At 37.0% G+C, this 17,001-nt stretch overlaps 1 protein-coding gene across 7 annotated transcripts in view; it reads left to right on the top strand.

Annotated features, from left to right (window-relative positions):
• The first annotated feature begins 476 nt into the window (after positions 1-476).
• SCUBE2 (signal peptide, CUB domain and EGF like domain containing 2) overlaps positions 477-17,001 on the top strand; it is a 51,900-nt gene continuing 35,375 nt past the window's right edge. For 5 of the 7 annotated variants that reach the window (XM_087921080.1, XM_087921081.1, XM_087921079.1 and 2 more), the window contains exons 1-6: positions 477-725; positions 4,680-4,802; positions 7,879-8,004; positions 9,257-9,391; positions 13,392-13,517; positions 15,110-15,226. In XM_087921080.1, coding sequence (XP_087777206.1) covers positions 614-725; positions 4,680-4,802; positions 7,879-8,004; positions 9,257-9,391; positions 13,392-13,517; positions 15,110-15,226 — 739 coding nt within the window. In that variant the 5' untranslated portion in view covers positions 477-613. The remainder of the gene's footprint in view (positions 726-4,679; positions 4,803-7,878; positions 8,005-9,256; positions 9,392-13,391; positions 13,518-15,109; positions 15,227-17,001) is intronic. The other 2 variants (XM_087921078.1, XM_087921082.1) reach the window with 2 other exon arrangements.

Below are 17,001 nucleotides of genomic sequence, written 5' to 3'. Positions count from 1 at the left end.
CAACAGGATCTAACTAAACATGTGGAAGATTCCCAAATTCAGAGATATGTGAATTCAGCTTTGGTTTTTAAAACAATCTGCCTCATCCATGGCAAAAATAAGGAAACTAGGCTTAGCTTTTCTCATACATCACCAAGCCTCATTAGGAAGATAGGTTGAATTTCTGGATAGTTTTTGATTTGCTGGCTATACTGTGCACAGGGCCTCAGAGCCAGCATTCTGTGATTCAGGTTTTGCTAAAAACGTTTAAGTAAAGGAAAGCGTTCCCTTATATCGAATATGGGGGAGGGCGAATCACAACGTCAACGCAACTACTATTTAGGCGAGAGAGACTCAGGCGTCCCTCACTAGTTCTTTCTGAACTGCAACGCGAGGTCTTCGCGGAAGCGCGGGAAAAGGGGGAAGGCGGTGGGTGGCCGCCTCCCTAAGCGCGTGCCCGCTCCTTGCCCTGCCAGCAACGCTCGCACGTGAGGCGAGGCAGTGCCTCGGGGTGGGACAGCCCGCCGGCAGACGCCTCCTTTTTGGGACGCGCGCGGGGCTGGACCCAGGGGGCTGCAGCCGCGGTAGCGAGAGTAGGAGCTGCAGCCGCTCGGCAGGCAGCTCCAGCTGATCGATGGGGTCCGGACATCCTTGCTCCGCCGTGGAGACGCTTCTCTTCTTCTTCTTCTTCCTCCTCCTCCTCCTCCTGCCGCCGCAGTTCCTGCTGCTTACCGCGACTCCCCAAGGTCAGCTGTGCGCCGCCGGGCTCCTTTTCCCCAGTTAGTAAGCAGGGCGAGCGTGGTGTTGTTCGCTGCGCTTGGGTATCTCGCGAGGAAGCCTCTTGCGGAGGGTCGCAGTTGCGGAGCTGCGCCCTGAAATGCCATCCAGGTTGAGCGCTTCAAGTCAGCTTGTGGTCGGCTGGGTCAAACAGCTGAGCTTGTCTCGCGTCCGTCCGTGCCCCTTGCCCGAAAGCGGGGAAGCTCCTGCCTGTTGGGGAGTTAAACGTTAAACTCACTCGGGAACCCGCTAGCAACCAGCATTTGTGGCACTATTGGGCAAATGTTGGACCCTTTAATCGGAAAGGCGTGTTCAACTTAGAGGCGAGTTCCCGTCCTTTTGGTACATTGAACCCGCAGGTAAATTTTGGAAGAGGAAATCTGTCTTGGGGTTGTTGTTGTTTTGCAATAAAACAGCGTACTGTGGCTCACGCTTCTGAGATAGGATGTGGGTGGAATAAGCCTCCCTCGGGGGGAAAGAGGTTAAGAAATGGACAGCGGTTATCTAGCAAATCAGTTGGTCTCCTACATTCCTCTTTGCATAAAGTTCATCTGTTTTTAGTGCTTTACATTTGACATGGGAGTACTAAATTCGACATTTCATCTATTTTTAATACTAGCGTTTTCGTTTGGGGAAAAACTCAGTCCAATTTCTACCTCTTAAACGAGCAAACCGAAATTAAGAAAAACTAGAGCTGTGATCCAACATACAGTTACTGAAGATTAAATATATTTAAACCTAGTGGGCTAATTTTTTAATACAAGGGTAGTTGTTGTGCAGATAGAGATAACTCTTAGAAGGTTCTCGGTAGAGACTTTTGGAAATTATATTGTGTTTTGTACAAGGCAGAATAGTTCATAGAATACACCTGATATTTTTTAAGTATATGGATGACAGCTTTTTATAACATGGAATTTATAGAATCCAGTTGGACTTTACAAAAATCCAAAAATAAAAGATTTTTGAAACATTTCCCCGAGTGTAAACTAAGTGATTATGTCATATCAAGTCACATAGACAGACTTTTATGGTGAATTTTTCTCCAATCTTGCCTTGTAATAAAATCTAGCAGTACATCTATTATCTCTATAATCAAATCCATTCGCCTTGTTACTGGTCATTCTTTTTCCTTTCACTTTCCAAGCATAGATTTCTTAACAGAGCTAGAACTTCACATAATGTGTCCAATATATGATAATTTAAACCTAATCAATTGCACCTTGAGTGAAAAATGATAAAAAATAGTGATGTAATAGAACCTAACTGTTTAATTGAATGTAGAAATTCTTACTTCTATAGCTTTTCTTTCACCTTTGAATATATTTTGTAAGAAAATATTGTCAAATATATAGAACAATTGTCAAACCACATTTTATACATCTGTCTAGATTGTTTTGAAGTGTGAGCATAAAACATTGATGCCTTTTTCAAGTTGAGCTTGAGTCCTTGTGACATATGATAGGCTTCTAAGAATTGAACATTTGCAGTAGTGTAGGTAGGACAATATAAATTCCATCCCTTGTACTTGCCTGAATTTTCATACTGTAAATACAAAAAGCACAATGATATGACAAAATATGATTCATCATTGTGGCATCATTGTGGAAAGGAGTGGATATTTTTCACATCGCTGGTCAGAACCATTCCTACAGAACTTGTTTGAGGAAGGAAAATTATACAATGCTAATGAAAAATTGTTATTCAGTGGAATGTGACGTGAAAGATAGAAAAAAATCAGTTGAATACAGGTAAATGAAATAGCAAATGAAAAAAGAAATCAATTAACAGATCTATTCAGATGGCATTGAAAGGATAAGAATAAGATATTTGGTCAGGCCCTTCTGAGGAGAGCTGATGGGCAGGTTTCAAAACACGTTTTGCAAGATAAACTTGGCTTACATGTGTGTAATGCTGTGATGGAAATATAAAGTGGCAAAACATGTGGTGTGATGTCACAATACATTTTTGCACTGTCAGTGATAAGAACTGATGCTTACAGCATAGCATTACTGAACTGTGATGCCATAATGTCAAGTCCACTTAATTCTTTGCCACAGAGTTCCTGGGGTGGTAGGAATGAGGTGGGATTAAAAAACTCTAGACAGTAATCATAACCATGCAGTCAAAGCCCCTTCCATTTGTGCGTGTGATTCTATGGTCACAATTGCCATCCTGATTTTTTTTATTCACCAGTGAGTCTTGACTCTCGCTCTTTGCCTTCATTTTAACACACTTTATTTCAAAGATACTAAAATATTTTTAGTAGTTAAAATGCACCATTGCATACAGTTGATAAATATTAATTATTATATATTAATACTACATTATATATCCATCCATTCATCCATCCATCATCAGTCTACAAAAGTTGTTTCATTTGAAGGTCAAACCAAGCACATTGAAGAGTGCATTCCAAATATAAGCAAGGTAAGAATTTCAAGGTTTTTGGGACGATTTCAGGATTTTTAGTGGGTGAAAGTGTACCATCATTCTTTGCAAGGTGTACATGTTAGCTGCTAACTATCTGTCCAAAAGGAAGAAAAATTGCCAACTTTTGGCTTAATCAGTTGGGGGATTTGAAGTCCATAAGAAGAAGGGCAATGGATTTTAGATTCCCAGTTCTTTATTTTTTAATTTCATATTCATATTCCTTTTCCAGAATTACATATTATAGAGGGAACTAGGGGATATCCTGAGGTCCTTGCTGCACTGTCCTGCCAAAGCTTTTGTTAAATCCCCAAAGCTTTTGTTAAATCCATTTTTGTTAAATGAAAGGGCAGCTGAGGCTTTGGACAGGATCGTGCCTGTGTGGCCTTTCTTGACCCATTGTTCCCAATATTCCCCATGGTTCACGGAGGAGTTGTGGGTTTTGAAAAGGGATGAGAGATGCCTAGCGTGCTGCTGGAGGAAAACAAGGGATAAATTCAAGTGGACACGACTTAGAGCTGCTATTAAGGCGTACCTTGTGGTGGAAAGGGTGGTAAAACACCATTATTTTCCCACCCTTATTGTGTCCACACGTCGTTCAGTAGCCCTGTTCAGGATCACCCAGTCCCTCCTGAGGCAGGAGTGCTTGTGTGATCATCTTCAGGACTATGCAGAAGAATTTGTGGAACATCTGATAAAGTCATATGGATTTGCTCCCAGTAAGAACCCATGCATGGTACAGGTTCATTAGAGATGCCTGGGGAAAGGTCTTATTGATTATTTGAGAACAGTTTGAGCTTTTTGGACTTGATGATGTGGACAGGGTCCTTGATGCTGTCAGCACAAACTCCTGTCAATTAGATCCCTTTCCCTCCTGGCTAGTGACAGCCTCCAAGTCGGTGACAGGCAGGTGAATACATTTTTCATTGCAGGATGTTTACAGGACCCTTAAGGAAGCATCAATTTTTGCTCCTCCTCAAAAATCCATGTCTTGATACCACCTGCCTGGACAATTTCCATCCAGTCCCCCACTTTTTAGGGAACATGGTAGAGAAGATGGTTGTGTGGCAGCTTCAGAGAGTCTGGGATGAAATGGATTATGTGGACCCCTTCCAGTCAAGATTCAGGCCCATTTATGGGACAGAAACAGCATTAGTCACAGATGTTGATGATATTTTGTGAAAGTGGGATGGGGTAGTGCATCCATCCTTGTTCTTCTTGACGTCTGAGTGGCCTTCAGTACCATTGACCATAGTATTCTTTTGTGCCAATGAAGAATCAGGACATCAGACCATCAGGGTTTTACCCATTTTCACCCACTAAAGCTAATTTTTGTTTCATTTGTTTAGTTTTATAGGCATCATTTGGGGTGATGAATATAGATACCAAGGTGCTTGTAGAAGTTATGAACTATTGCTTTTGATCAAATGTTGTGGTCTGCATATACCAAGCTACTGCTTTTATTTACACTGTCACTCTCATTTCTCTTTGCACAGATGTGGATGAATGTGCACAAGGAATTGATGATTGCCACCCAGATGCAATTTGTCAGAATACTTTGAAATTGTATAAGTGCACATGTAAGCCAGGATACAGTGGAGAAGGAAAAACATGTGAAGGTGAGTGTGCTAAAACTATAAAGCTAGTTTTGACTGAATATGATTGTTCTCAATATTTAGTTGAATAATAGTGACAAAATGCAGATATTTGTAAAACGGTATTATTTAAATATATTGTGGCAATCAATTTTTGTGACCTAATTGAAAGTTTACCTCATCACACTTTCATAAAACCTGGTTTATAACAGTGTTGGTTGTATTTTATAAGTGAGCGTATTTCAGGTTCTTTCCCCAGTAGAATTGAAATTTCCCGCTTTTCAAACCATATAATATGATTTTTGTAGATTACAAAATGTTTAAAATCCTATTCCATGTTCAAATCAGAACGCATTTTACATTTTTTTTAAAAAAAGGGATTTATTTCTTTGCATGAAAACATTCCAGTTGGTCAACATGATAGGCAGACAGATAGTCTTCAACTTACAATCACAACTTATGAGCCCAAAGTTGTAGTTATTGAGACAGTTTTGACTTTGTTTATCAGAAAGTGATTACATGACACTTCAGCAGTCATAAACATGAACCAGTTGCAAAGCATCTTAATTTTGGTCATGTGATCATGGGGATGCTCCAATGGTCATAGGTGTGAAAAACAGTCATAAGTCACTTTTTTCCGTGTTGTAACTTCAAATGGTCACTTACAATGATCAGTTGTAAGTCAAGGACTACTTGTACACTATTTGCAATATATGTACGCACATGCAGAATCATTTTAACAATGATTAGTTGAACAGTCCACTATGATTATGTTAACATATAATACAGAGCAATAAATCATTATTCACATAATATGTTAAATCAATAGCAAACATAATCTTCCTCAGAATGATGTTTGAACCAACTTCCCATTCACCAATATCATTAACCATCTTTGGGGGAATATTTATGGAGCTCCCGTAGTTTTTTTGTGTATGTGTGTGAGAGAAAAAACCCAGCTGTTTTTAGCTGATTCAAAGTTGCTAAAGTTGTTTCCCTGCAAACTGCTGGTCAGCTGGTCAAGTGGATGATTTAAGATTGGGTGGGAGGGCAAGGCATAAGAGATTACATTGACTGAAGCAGGAAGGACGATCCAGGGGAAATAATAAGCAAACATGAAGAGGATATAAACAGAGATTAACAGATTAATAAGAGTTGAAAGGGACATTGTACTGTAGGTCATCTAGTCCAACCCTCTGCCCAAGCAGGAAACCCTACACCATCTCTGACAAATAACAGTCCAATTTTTTCTTAAAAGCCTCCAGTGATGAAGCTCCCACAACTTCTGAAGGCAAGATGTTCCATTGGTTGATTGTTCACACTGTCAGAAAATTTCTCCTTATTTCTAGATTGAATTTCTCCTTGATCAGTTCCCATTCATTATTCCTTGTGTGACCTTCGGGCACCTTGGAAAATAGCTTGACCACTTCCTCTCTGTGGCAGCCCCTCAAATACTGGAACACTGCTAGTATGTCTCCCCTGGTCTTCACTAGACTAGCCATGTATGCCTGCATTACAGATCCAATTCCATTCTAATTGCAGCATCCAGGATAAATATGAAGAAAAGGGTTATCAAGCTCCAGAATCTTCATGTTTTATTTTACATACCTATTTATACATATGTATATATGCATTGCATTTTCAACTGTATGATGAAATCCTCTTGCTACCAGAGAAACCCTCTCAACTTAGGTCAACTTTGCAACTTTAGGCCAATCTCAAGAACTGTATTTCTGAAAAAAGGTGATTATCTCACCATTTCATGTTCATGGATCAAATAGCTCTGTTTCAGTTAGGATTAAGACCAAGCTAAAACTTTGAGACTGCTTGGAATATCATGCTGAATGACTTATATAGAAACCAAAACTTTATATTTCTTCATTTTTGCTACAGTTGATCATTGTATTGTATAGTGGGCCACATGGTGGAATTGGATCTTGGGGTTTTTACCTCGGGGTGTGGTTTGTGTCAAAAAGCTTGTTCTGGGAGATACTTGTCAACCGCCTATGCTCTTCAAAACCCTTATGAAACTACTGGGGGAGATTATTGGGAGGGGATGTCTTTAATCTGGTAATACTAACCAGACATACTGGCCACTGTCATTTAACTCCAAAGAAACAACTCATAAAATTTGCTTAATTCTTGCATTATGCTGAACCGCTAGATCATAACCATATCATTCTGAGAGGTTTGGGGGCAGCTTTTGAAAAGAGATCCTCCAGACTCCAGTTGCCTCTATTACTGGATCACCAGGCTCTACACTCAATTACTCATGCCCTGGTCATTTCCCGCAAGGATTACTGTAATGGGCTGTACCTGTGGCTGCTCTTGAAGAGCATTCAGGAGCTTCAGCTGGTGCAAAATGCTTGTTCCTAGATCAGCACATTGCTATACAAACTGCATTAGGTACCAGTTTGCTTCCAGGTTTAATTCAAAGCCCTACGTGGCATGTGGCTGGGTTGTTTGAAGGACTTTCTCTTCCAGCTACATCTACTTGTTTCCTAAGGTCCAGCAGAACAGGCAAGTTATAGGTCCTGTTCTCTAAGGAATGATATCTGACAAGGCCCAAGAGGAGACCCCCTTCTGACATGGCATATAACCTTTGGAACCATTGTCCCCCTTGAGATCAAATTAGCTCTGATCTTACTGGTCTTCTGGAAGACCAGGCTTTGCCAACTTAACTCAAGGTCTGACAGTGATGGTATGGAACCTACCAAATGGTTATTCTATTAATAAAATGGATTGCATTCTCCTGCAGATTATGTTCTTTATGGTTTTTAATAGATTTTATTATTTTAATGAATTCTTGTGATACTTTTTGTTACTTTTGTATTTTTTTTAAAAAAATTAACTCCATGACCTGCCAGGAATCACAGATGGGCAATTATATACACTGAACAAAGAAACAAAATAGAAGCAGTACTGGACATGAGAAGATTTAGATAATTTATTTTGAAAAAAATGCACTATTTGCAAAGTTGAAATGATTTAACAACATTTACTAGTAGCATATAGACAATTTAATCCTATCACAATCCTGTCTGTAATAGATAACAAACAAGTAGGTATCTATCATGCTGATTTTTGCTTTATTCTCCAGATATTGATGAATGTGATAATGAATTCAATGGAGGTTGTGTCCATGAATGTTTCAACATTCCAGGCAATTATCGCTGTATATGCTACGATGGCTTCATGTTGGCTCAGGATGGTCATAACTGTCTTGGTAAGGATGTGCCCCCAAAAGTTATTATGTACTGACAGTCATTATCTATTATGTGCCTAGACAAAGTGAAATGCTAATTCAGCAAATCAGCATTTTTGTTATTCTATGTATTTATGAAAATAGCAGAAATTTACTCTGTATATTAATCGCAATTTGTTAATCAAAGTTAATGACCCTTATTTAATTTTAACTATGATTTAGAAAATCATAAAATAAATTTGTAAATGGTTGTTTATTTCAGCTAATCATAGCTCGATTTTAAGTGGGTTTTAAATGACATCTGAACTGTAGTGAATCTTAAAATGGAAATTCCCCATTTTCTGCTTGAGCCCAAGCCACAGATGAAAAGGAATAAGTGAGTCCAAGGCCTACTGTAGTTCATGTTTATGGTGTTGGATCGTATTAAGGGCTTGATGGTGAGCTTTCTGCCCGCAAGGCAGATTTGGTCTACCTGTCCCCACCATTCAAATCCCACTTCCATTCGACATCAAAGAATGAAATGAGTATTTGGTATTCCCCTACTTTAGCCAAACAAAATGTATTTGTTGCTGCATACCGAAGAGAACAATAGGCCATAGCTTTCTTCTAGAAATCAAAGTACAATAAACAAAAAGTAGTCTGAAAAGAGAGATATGATAAGGATTTTTGGTACAACCATACTTTTTCCATATATATCTTAAGTACCTATAGATATTTAGTTTCTGGATTTGTTTATCTATCGTTAGGCAGGCAAAGAATAAATGCATCACATATAGTGGTGATGGGGAAAGAGTTTAATTAAATAGATGCTATCTGGCCTTTTATTGATGATTATTATTATTATTTCTGTAATTTAGTACTGAGATTAAGATAGTTGTTCTAAATCGGCTTCAAGGAAAAATATGGGCATTAATGTCTGCATTTTTATTCATGAAATTATAAAAATTTAGCTTAATGAAAAAAAAACTTTGTGTTTATTTAGAAAAATAATTATCTGTAGTGTTATGTTTTATTGAGTCTGAAGAGGAGTGATAGGAAAAAATAGGGCAACTATCCAACCAACTGGATATTTGGTTCATTACTGCTTAATGGATTATTTGTGTGCAGCTGGTATAGACTTTATTTAATTATCTCTATCTATCTATCTCTGTCTGTCTGTCTGTCTGTCATCTATTTATTTATTTATTTACCACTCTCTTGGTTCAAAATGACTATGGGTGGCTTGCAAGGCTTACATGGAGTTGGTTCCAAAGTGATACCACTTGTATTTCAGATATGGATGAATGCTTGGTCAATAACGGAGGCTGTCAACATGCTTGTATCAACACAGTGGGTAGCTATGAATGTCGTTGCAATGAAGGATTCTTTCTCAGTGATAATCAGCACACCTGCATTCATCGTTCAGAAGGTATAAGCCATTTCATTTCTACAAAAATATGCATGAAAAACACTTTCCCCCACCACTTAAAATCAAATTCCTTGAAACATGTTTTAATATGGAATGATCATATGCAGTATGTGGAGTTTCTAAAGATGTTACATGCTGATGAACAAAAGAAAAATTATAGCCTGTCTCTTGCCTGTTTTAAACTATTACATTCTGTGGATTCTGTACTGATAGGTATGTGTTAGACAATAATTTTCAGTGACTTGGGCATGGCTGGGGATTCATTTTTATTACATCTTGGGAAGGGATGCCATTAAAACCAGGCAACAGTCTCTGAGTTAATGGAAGAAATGGTGCAGAATTGGTACCCATTCCTCATGTATACCTTCTGCTTCGTCCACTGTGTGAAGGCACTCTTCCCTTCTTATGCTCATTTGAAAGGCTAATTGGAGCAATTTTGATTTACATGCTCAAAGCAGGTGTTCAGAGAACCTCTACTTAGTGATGGAAACTTGAAACTTGCCAGAATAAAAAAAACAGACTTGCTTGGCCCATTTTGTGCTGTGTCACAGTTTGATTAAATAATCACGTACTATAAACCATATTTATAGAAAAGAATTGTGATTTGTTTTACTCTGAGTGGACTGTACCCCATTTTAAGTACTCAACTAATTGGTCCTTTAAAGAATGTTTGAAGAGATAATCAGAGGTGGGATGCTACTGGTTCTGCCCGGCTCTGTAGAACCGGTAGCTCTGAAGAGCAGCAGACACTGAACTGGTTCTGTGTCTGCTGCTGTTTGGCCCACCCGCCCGCCTGGGCTCTTACCTGACCTTTATTTCCTGCTTTTTCAACCTCAGCTGCTTTGCACAGCACAGCTGCAGTTGAAAAAGCAGGAAAAAAGGGCTTTTCCAACTGCTGTGCACCTGCGCGCAGCACTTATCAGCTGTCCCAGTGGCTCAACTAATGGTGTAAGTGCGCATGCATGCGCAAAACGCAAATACCAAACCGGTAGTAATGCCAGTTGAATCCCACCCCTGGAGATAATGTTAGCCATTTCCCTTTAGAGACTAAAGATACTGACTAGGATATTATAGTGAAATCTTTGTGAAATCTCTTCTAAATTTTAATTAAAAGGACATAAAACTCACATTTCCTTTTATATTATTATGGGATCACTATGAATGTCATTTCATTTATTGAGCTTGATTGATACTTGATCAGCATACTTTAGAACTCTTTTCTAGATCATTTTCTACATTATTACATTTTTGGAGAAGAATTTTCAGAACACATAAAATTAGCTTGTATTGATAAAATCTCCTAGTGATATGGAGCAGTTGTGAGATGATGATGACTTGCAAAATCAAACTGACTACTTGCTATGTACCAGTTGACAGGATTTTCATTCATTTTACAGAAGTCCAAGATTGTGAGAGAAAATTAACTTAATTAGTAGTTGCATTATTTACTCCTCATGAAAATGTTATCATTATTAAGGTGGTATCTTTTGAATTTCAAAATTTAAGGTCTTTATCGAAATAGGATTAATTGTTCTTTTTTGTTTCTATAATGTTCTGTAATTGATATAAAAACTTCAATTCTTCATTTTATAAACTTTTTCAATCAAAAGGCATTTAATAGTCATATTTGTGATTAGTAAAAGGCAGTGTTTCAGCATGTGGCTATTTCTTTTGCACTACAACTTTCACGGGAATAATTTAACATTTTCTCTTTATGCAGAGCTGAGCAAATCAGAATTCCCTATTTGAAAAATTACTGTCTCCAGTAAACTTTGCCAAAGTAGTTGCTTATACAGTATAACCCTTGGTTTCTGAACATGCACAAAGAAATCACACTATTAGCAGAAGCTAAGCTGTTAATTTTCTTAATGCTTTTTATATGTCTTTTAGCTAACTGACTGGCATGTTGAACCTTTCAAATGCCACACAACAGGAGTTAATAAGACTAATTTGTGATCTTTTGTAAAAGAAAAAGACAGACTGACAACATAGTAGTGATTTGCAGGTTTAATATGGATTTTTGTGTCTTTTGTGTTTCTGATGGGGTGAAGACATCATTGTATTCCTAGTTTTCTCACTGTGGGAAAGGAATCAAGGAATCACTAGAGCAGAATAATCAGAGCAATATAGCAGCTATCCCTTTGTTAGTCAAAGTCACTTTAGAAGAAGTATGTTGGAGTTGAAAGCATGGCTTATTAAAATGCTGCAGAATTTTCTAAGAGCATGATTTTAGTCACAGTTTTTCCTTGGGATAAGGAAAGTAATAGCAAACAAAACTTAATTCACAAATCATAGGACAGCTTCATTTGGAAAGCATTATACATTATTTTAACTACTATGTTGTTTTCAAGCTGGAATGAGGAGCTCCTGATGCACATAATGAATTATGCATCATTATTAGGTAGTCTGTAAATTAGCTCCACATATGTTTTGAATGCCTTGTGGATTTAGAAGATGTCCATCCCTCTGTCCCATCCCCCTTCCCGTGCTCTGAAGGTTTACGCTAAAAGGAAAATATATTGGAAATTCTTCATTTACAGAATTCATACCATCTGTTGCTTTTTTGTTAATGTTCGATCTGGGAGACTTGTTTCTCCTTATATTAAACAGGGATAATTGTTTGCATACGCGAAATATTATAAAAAGGCTGATCCATCTCAAGGTAATTATTTTCCTAACTATAAATTCACAGCAAAATGTACTGCCAACCCTCAGATTATAAAAATGATTCCACATTGAATATTTATTACTTTATTGGTATGATATGGGAAGTGGAGTGTGTGTTTGTGTGTGTGTGAATACAGTATATGTATGAATGCATTATTTGATTTAATGAACAGAGAGTAAAACATTTTTTATATTTTTATTTATATAGCCACCCTTCTTATATCTGTTAGAAAACAAAATATCCCCAAAGAGTTAGAACCTTTATTAAGATTTTCTTATTGAAATTTGTTCAGTGTTACAGACATGCTTTGCATGGTCATCAGAAATTACAGGAAGTCTCTAATGGGAATTTCCTTTAAGTCCCTTTGATTAGATGCTGATATTAAAGAAAAATCTAGACTTTAAGAAATATGTGTTTGCTTGATTGAGTCTATTATAAGAAATAAATCAGAACAAGGGATAATTCCATGAATCTACATATTTAGAGTGAATTATTTTCCCCTTCTGTAGCTAATAATAAATCAGTAGCTCTATTGTCTTGGATAAATGTTGTTTGTAGAAGATGCAGGAGAGTTTTACACATACCTTAGACTGGGAAAGAACAAGCTGCTTCATTCTTTATATGGTGGGTATGTTTTTGCATGTTTAGCGGGCATCAGGATGAATTTCAAGCAGACTTTCTTCCTAACTTTACACTCAAGTTCATCAATAACAAGTCTTTTAGAGAAGACCAAATTTTCAGTAAATGAATCTTCCAAAGTTAGATATTCTTATATAGTCCAAGTTAAAGACTGGCCATAAAATTACCTATACATCAAAATCTATTGAGAGGGGAAGTCTCACTCATATATATGCCTTTTGTATGTATGTATGTATTGTGACCATGTTGATATTCTCTAAAAGTTTGTTGAACTTCTTGAGTTCTGCCAGCTGTCTGTCCTCTTCAAGAATGTATATATTGTTAGGAATAAAATATTTATTGAGGTATAATATATTTGAAATAAATCGAGGATACATCTTCTGCTTACTGTATCTTCCAACCCAACTCTCTCAGCTCACCCTATTCCATGAAACATTGTGAAAGTAACACTGATTCACAATTAATGCCCTCATTTGTGCCATTTTTCCCTTTAAAAATTGTAACAGATTTATAAATTTGATGGAGGTGCTTCATGTTCTACTCTTGCTACTTAAGCTTTATTCCTTTTTTTCATACAAGACAGATTGTCTCATGACCTACTTAATTCTTAAATGGTGATAAATATCTAGAATCTGTTGCCTGTATTTAAAAAACTCAGAGAATACTGATACATCCACATTGATTGTTTTATAGAAGGTGTGAGCTGCATGAATAAGGATCATGGTTGTGCCCATATCTGCAAAGAAGCGCCAAAAGGAGGAGTGGACTGCGAATGCAGACCTGGATTTGAACTGGCCAGGAACCAAAGAGACTGCATTTGTATGCAACATACTACACCTAGCTGACTCTTATGCAGAAGGAATTGTGATCAGAAGGAATTGCTAAGCACTTTTCTTCCCTTATCTGATCATCTGCTGGTTTAAAATACTTGGTTTTTGTTCTTCTGTTCACCAAAATTTTGCCTTGTGATAATTTTAAGGATTATCAGATGCAGTAAAGTATGCATAATTGAAAGTATGCAGTAGATGGCATGCATTAGAGATGTGTTAGACTGCAAATCTTTCTTTGTAGAAGAAATCTCTTCCAACTCTATTATTCTTTCTTTGTAGAATTTCAACCGAATTCAGCTAGAGCTTTTGAAATAGAATTCAGTAGCCAAAGATATGTAAAATAACTGTTGGTGCCCAGTCTTGAATTCAGTATTATGTCTTCTGGTTGACTTTCTAATCAAAGAATTAATTTACAATGCTATATACCAAGCTATCAGAAGTTACTATAATTCAATTAAGCATTATTTTTGAATAGGCAGAAATAGCACTGCCTTATTTAATATCCAGGCAGTTTAGCGAAGAGCATAGGTGTCCACAGAAAGATATCAAAATTTGTAAGATGATGGATATGATGTCCTGATTGAAGCCCCATATCTTTTATACATATATGCAATATCAACAGATGTTCAAAGTGCAGGCAAGGGAAGGTCTCAGGTATAGTGTCACACTCAACACCTTGCACCTCACACTCACCACTGTGAAAGGTGATGCCTTAGAGAAAGTGCTATCTTTAAATATCAGATCTGATCCTCAAATGAAAATATACTTGTTACATTATTACAATAACCCAAACGTGCTTTTTCAAGAGGCAAATGGACTTTTTGGTTTATTCTTTGAAGACATTTCTCTTCTCATCCAAGAAGCTTCTTCAGAACCTTTTCTGATGATAAGTGAAACATCTTCAAAGAAAAAAGCCAGAAAGTCCAGTTGCCTCTTGAAAAAGCATCTTTGGGACAATCATGATCTGGATGACTGACAATCTCCATAGACATTACTACAATAACTTGGTTTTTATTGACTCATCAATTTTATATAATGGATTTAAAATTAAATGTATAGTATTAAATAATTAAATAGTTATTTAACTTAATCATTAATAATAATTATTTAATTATTAATATCAATTATTAACAATTTATTATGTGTAGCATAACATATAGTGCAAGAGTCCCTTCTTATGAGATGGGCAGCAGATAGACATAAATTTGATAAATCAATAAAAACAAAAAAATATAATCAATTTAATTGCCTCACGTTAATTGTTAAAAGGAAGAATTCCAATGTCTGGAGTGGTATAGGGTCCTATGCTTCTGCAGGGGGTTGGACTAGAAGACCTCCAAGGTCCCTTCCAACTCTGTTATTCTGTTATTCTTTAATTTTGTTACTGCCTTTACATTTAATAAATGTTGATTTGGGAATTATGTTAAGTTACAAGGATAGATAATTTTTCTACTAAAGTAGCTCATAGGCCGGCAATCATTTAGGATTCAAAGATGCAACATTCATGGGGAAGGGATCCTGAGCTCAGAAATATATATATTATAAATACTTCAGAAGTTTAATTGGATCTTTATTTTCCAGTGACGTGCAATCATGGAAATGGAGGCTGCCAGCACAGTTGTGAAGATGCAGAAGACGGGCCTGTCTGTGGATGTCATCCAGAGTACACAGTGCATACCAATGGAAAAACTTGTATTGGTATCTCACTTCTTTTCTGCTACATTATTTGTAGACAGGTTGCAAATAAACATTTAACAGTTTTGAGTGATTTATCTCAGTAAAAATATAGATGTTTTTACAGTTCACTGAAAAATTGCAGAAAATCCGAACAGTTTGCTTATGAATGAGAAACACGTCGGATTGTGGTTAGTTTCATAACAGCACACATGCCCATAACAATGGGCTTCGATGATGCTCCTGACTAATTAAAATACAAACTTCCATTAACATAGCTGTCCACAACCTTTCTGGCTCAGCGGTGGTGATGGCGGGCAGAGGGGAGGGGCTGGTTTCGTGCACACAACCTAATCCCACACATGAGCAAATGAAGTTTTGCACGCTCCCCCACTGGATGTGTGGTCCGGTTCCCAACGGGCTGCGGACTGGTACCGGTCCATGGCTTAGGGGTTGAGGACCCCTGAATTAAAAAAATTAGAGTATCTATATACTACTAAAACTGTTACGTCTGTAGCCTTTAATTGGGCAAAATAACGCATTGCAAGGTAACATTTTTTGAACCAAGGTACCTCAAATCAGCTGACTTCCTGATACATCCAAAATCCAGGGAAATGAAATTTGGAAAATGTTATGAAATATTTTATAAAATAGAAATTATCATAAAACATGTTGTATAATACATAATGTCATAAACATTCCCTATGGTCAATTTCAGATATATCACTGTCCTGTACAGTTCAACATGGGTTACTTTCAAAGTAGATACATTTCCCTGGAATTTAAAAGAATTTTTCCAGTACTGCAATGATTGAAAACACTACAAATGCCATTCTAAATTCTCTTCTCAGAAGCGTAAAACAAACTTGTAACAATATTTTTTATAAATTAGGCATTATATATTAGGCATTTTATACAATGCTTAGGCCAAAGATTAGGATGAAGTAAATATTAATTATATGTACTGTATTGCTGTTTAACATGATATGTTTTTCAAAGATAATCAGTGAATTTGAACCATAGTACTTTCACTTGAAGAAGTTCTTTACAACACAAGGTAGAAACTATTTGCATATTGCTTCCAATAATCTGGTCTTCAATTTAACAAACCTTCGAAGAATGGAAGACTGAGTCAACCTTGAACCCTGTCAAGATCGAACTCAAGGCTGTGGGCAGAGTTTGCCTGCAACACTGCCTTTTAACCACCGGGCCACCAGGACTCTTTAAAGCTTAAATACTTAAATTGATTAAAATATCAACATATCAAGAAATCCTCTGTTTGGCCATTACAGCATAGACTCATAGAATTTAAAAATTGGAAATTATCCTAGAGATCACCTAGTCCAATCACCTGCTCAATGCAGGGATTCACTACTGTGGCATCCCTAAGGATGATTGTACAGCCTACTGCTGATGAATGTTACAAGTAATCATGCATTGTATGAAGTACTTTATGTAAATTAAACTGCTTATTAAGTTGCTTATTGACTATAATATCTGTATGGCAAAGGACACCATCAGTAATAAGAGCAGCAGGGGGATTCTAAAAATAGTTACAGAAGAGTAATCTGAAAAGCTTGGCAGGAAAGAACACCATTTTTATGGCAGAGAAAAAAAACACTTCAAGATTGCCAAAGGAGCTGCTCTAAGAAAATATATTTTATAAACAAAGGGAAACTTGTTATCCGTTAGGAAGGTTTTTGTGTTAAAAACACATTTACTAGAAAAACACATTCTAGGTAAAATTGAGCCAGAACAAAACTTATTTTCTACAATTCTTCATTTCAGATGATAATTTC

This window comes from Pseudonaja textilis, chromosome 1 (genome assembly GCF_049901715.1).
Source record: "Pseudonaja textilis isolate UNSWEBS1 chromosome 1, rPseTex1.2, whole genome shotgun sequence".
Taxonomy (NCBI): Eukaryota; Metazoa; Chordata; class Lepidosauria; order Squamata; family Elapidae; genus Pseudonaja; species Pseudonaja textilis.
This window is presented reverse-complemented; position numbering and strand designations above follow the sequence as displayed.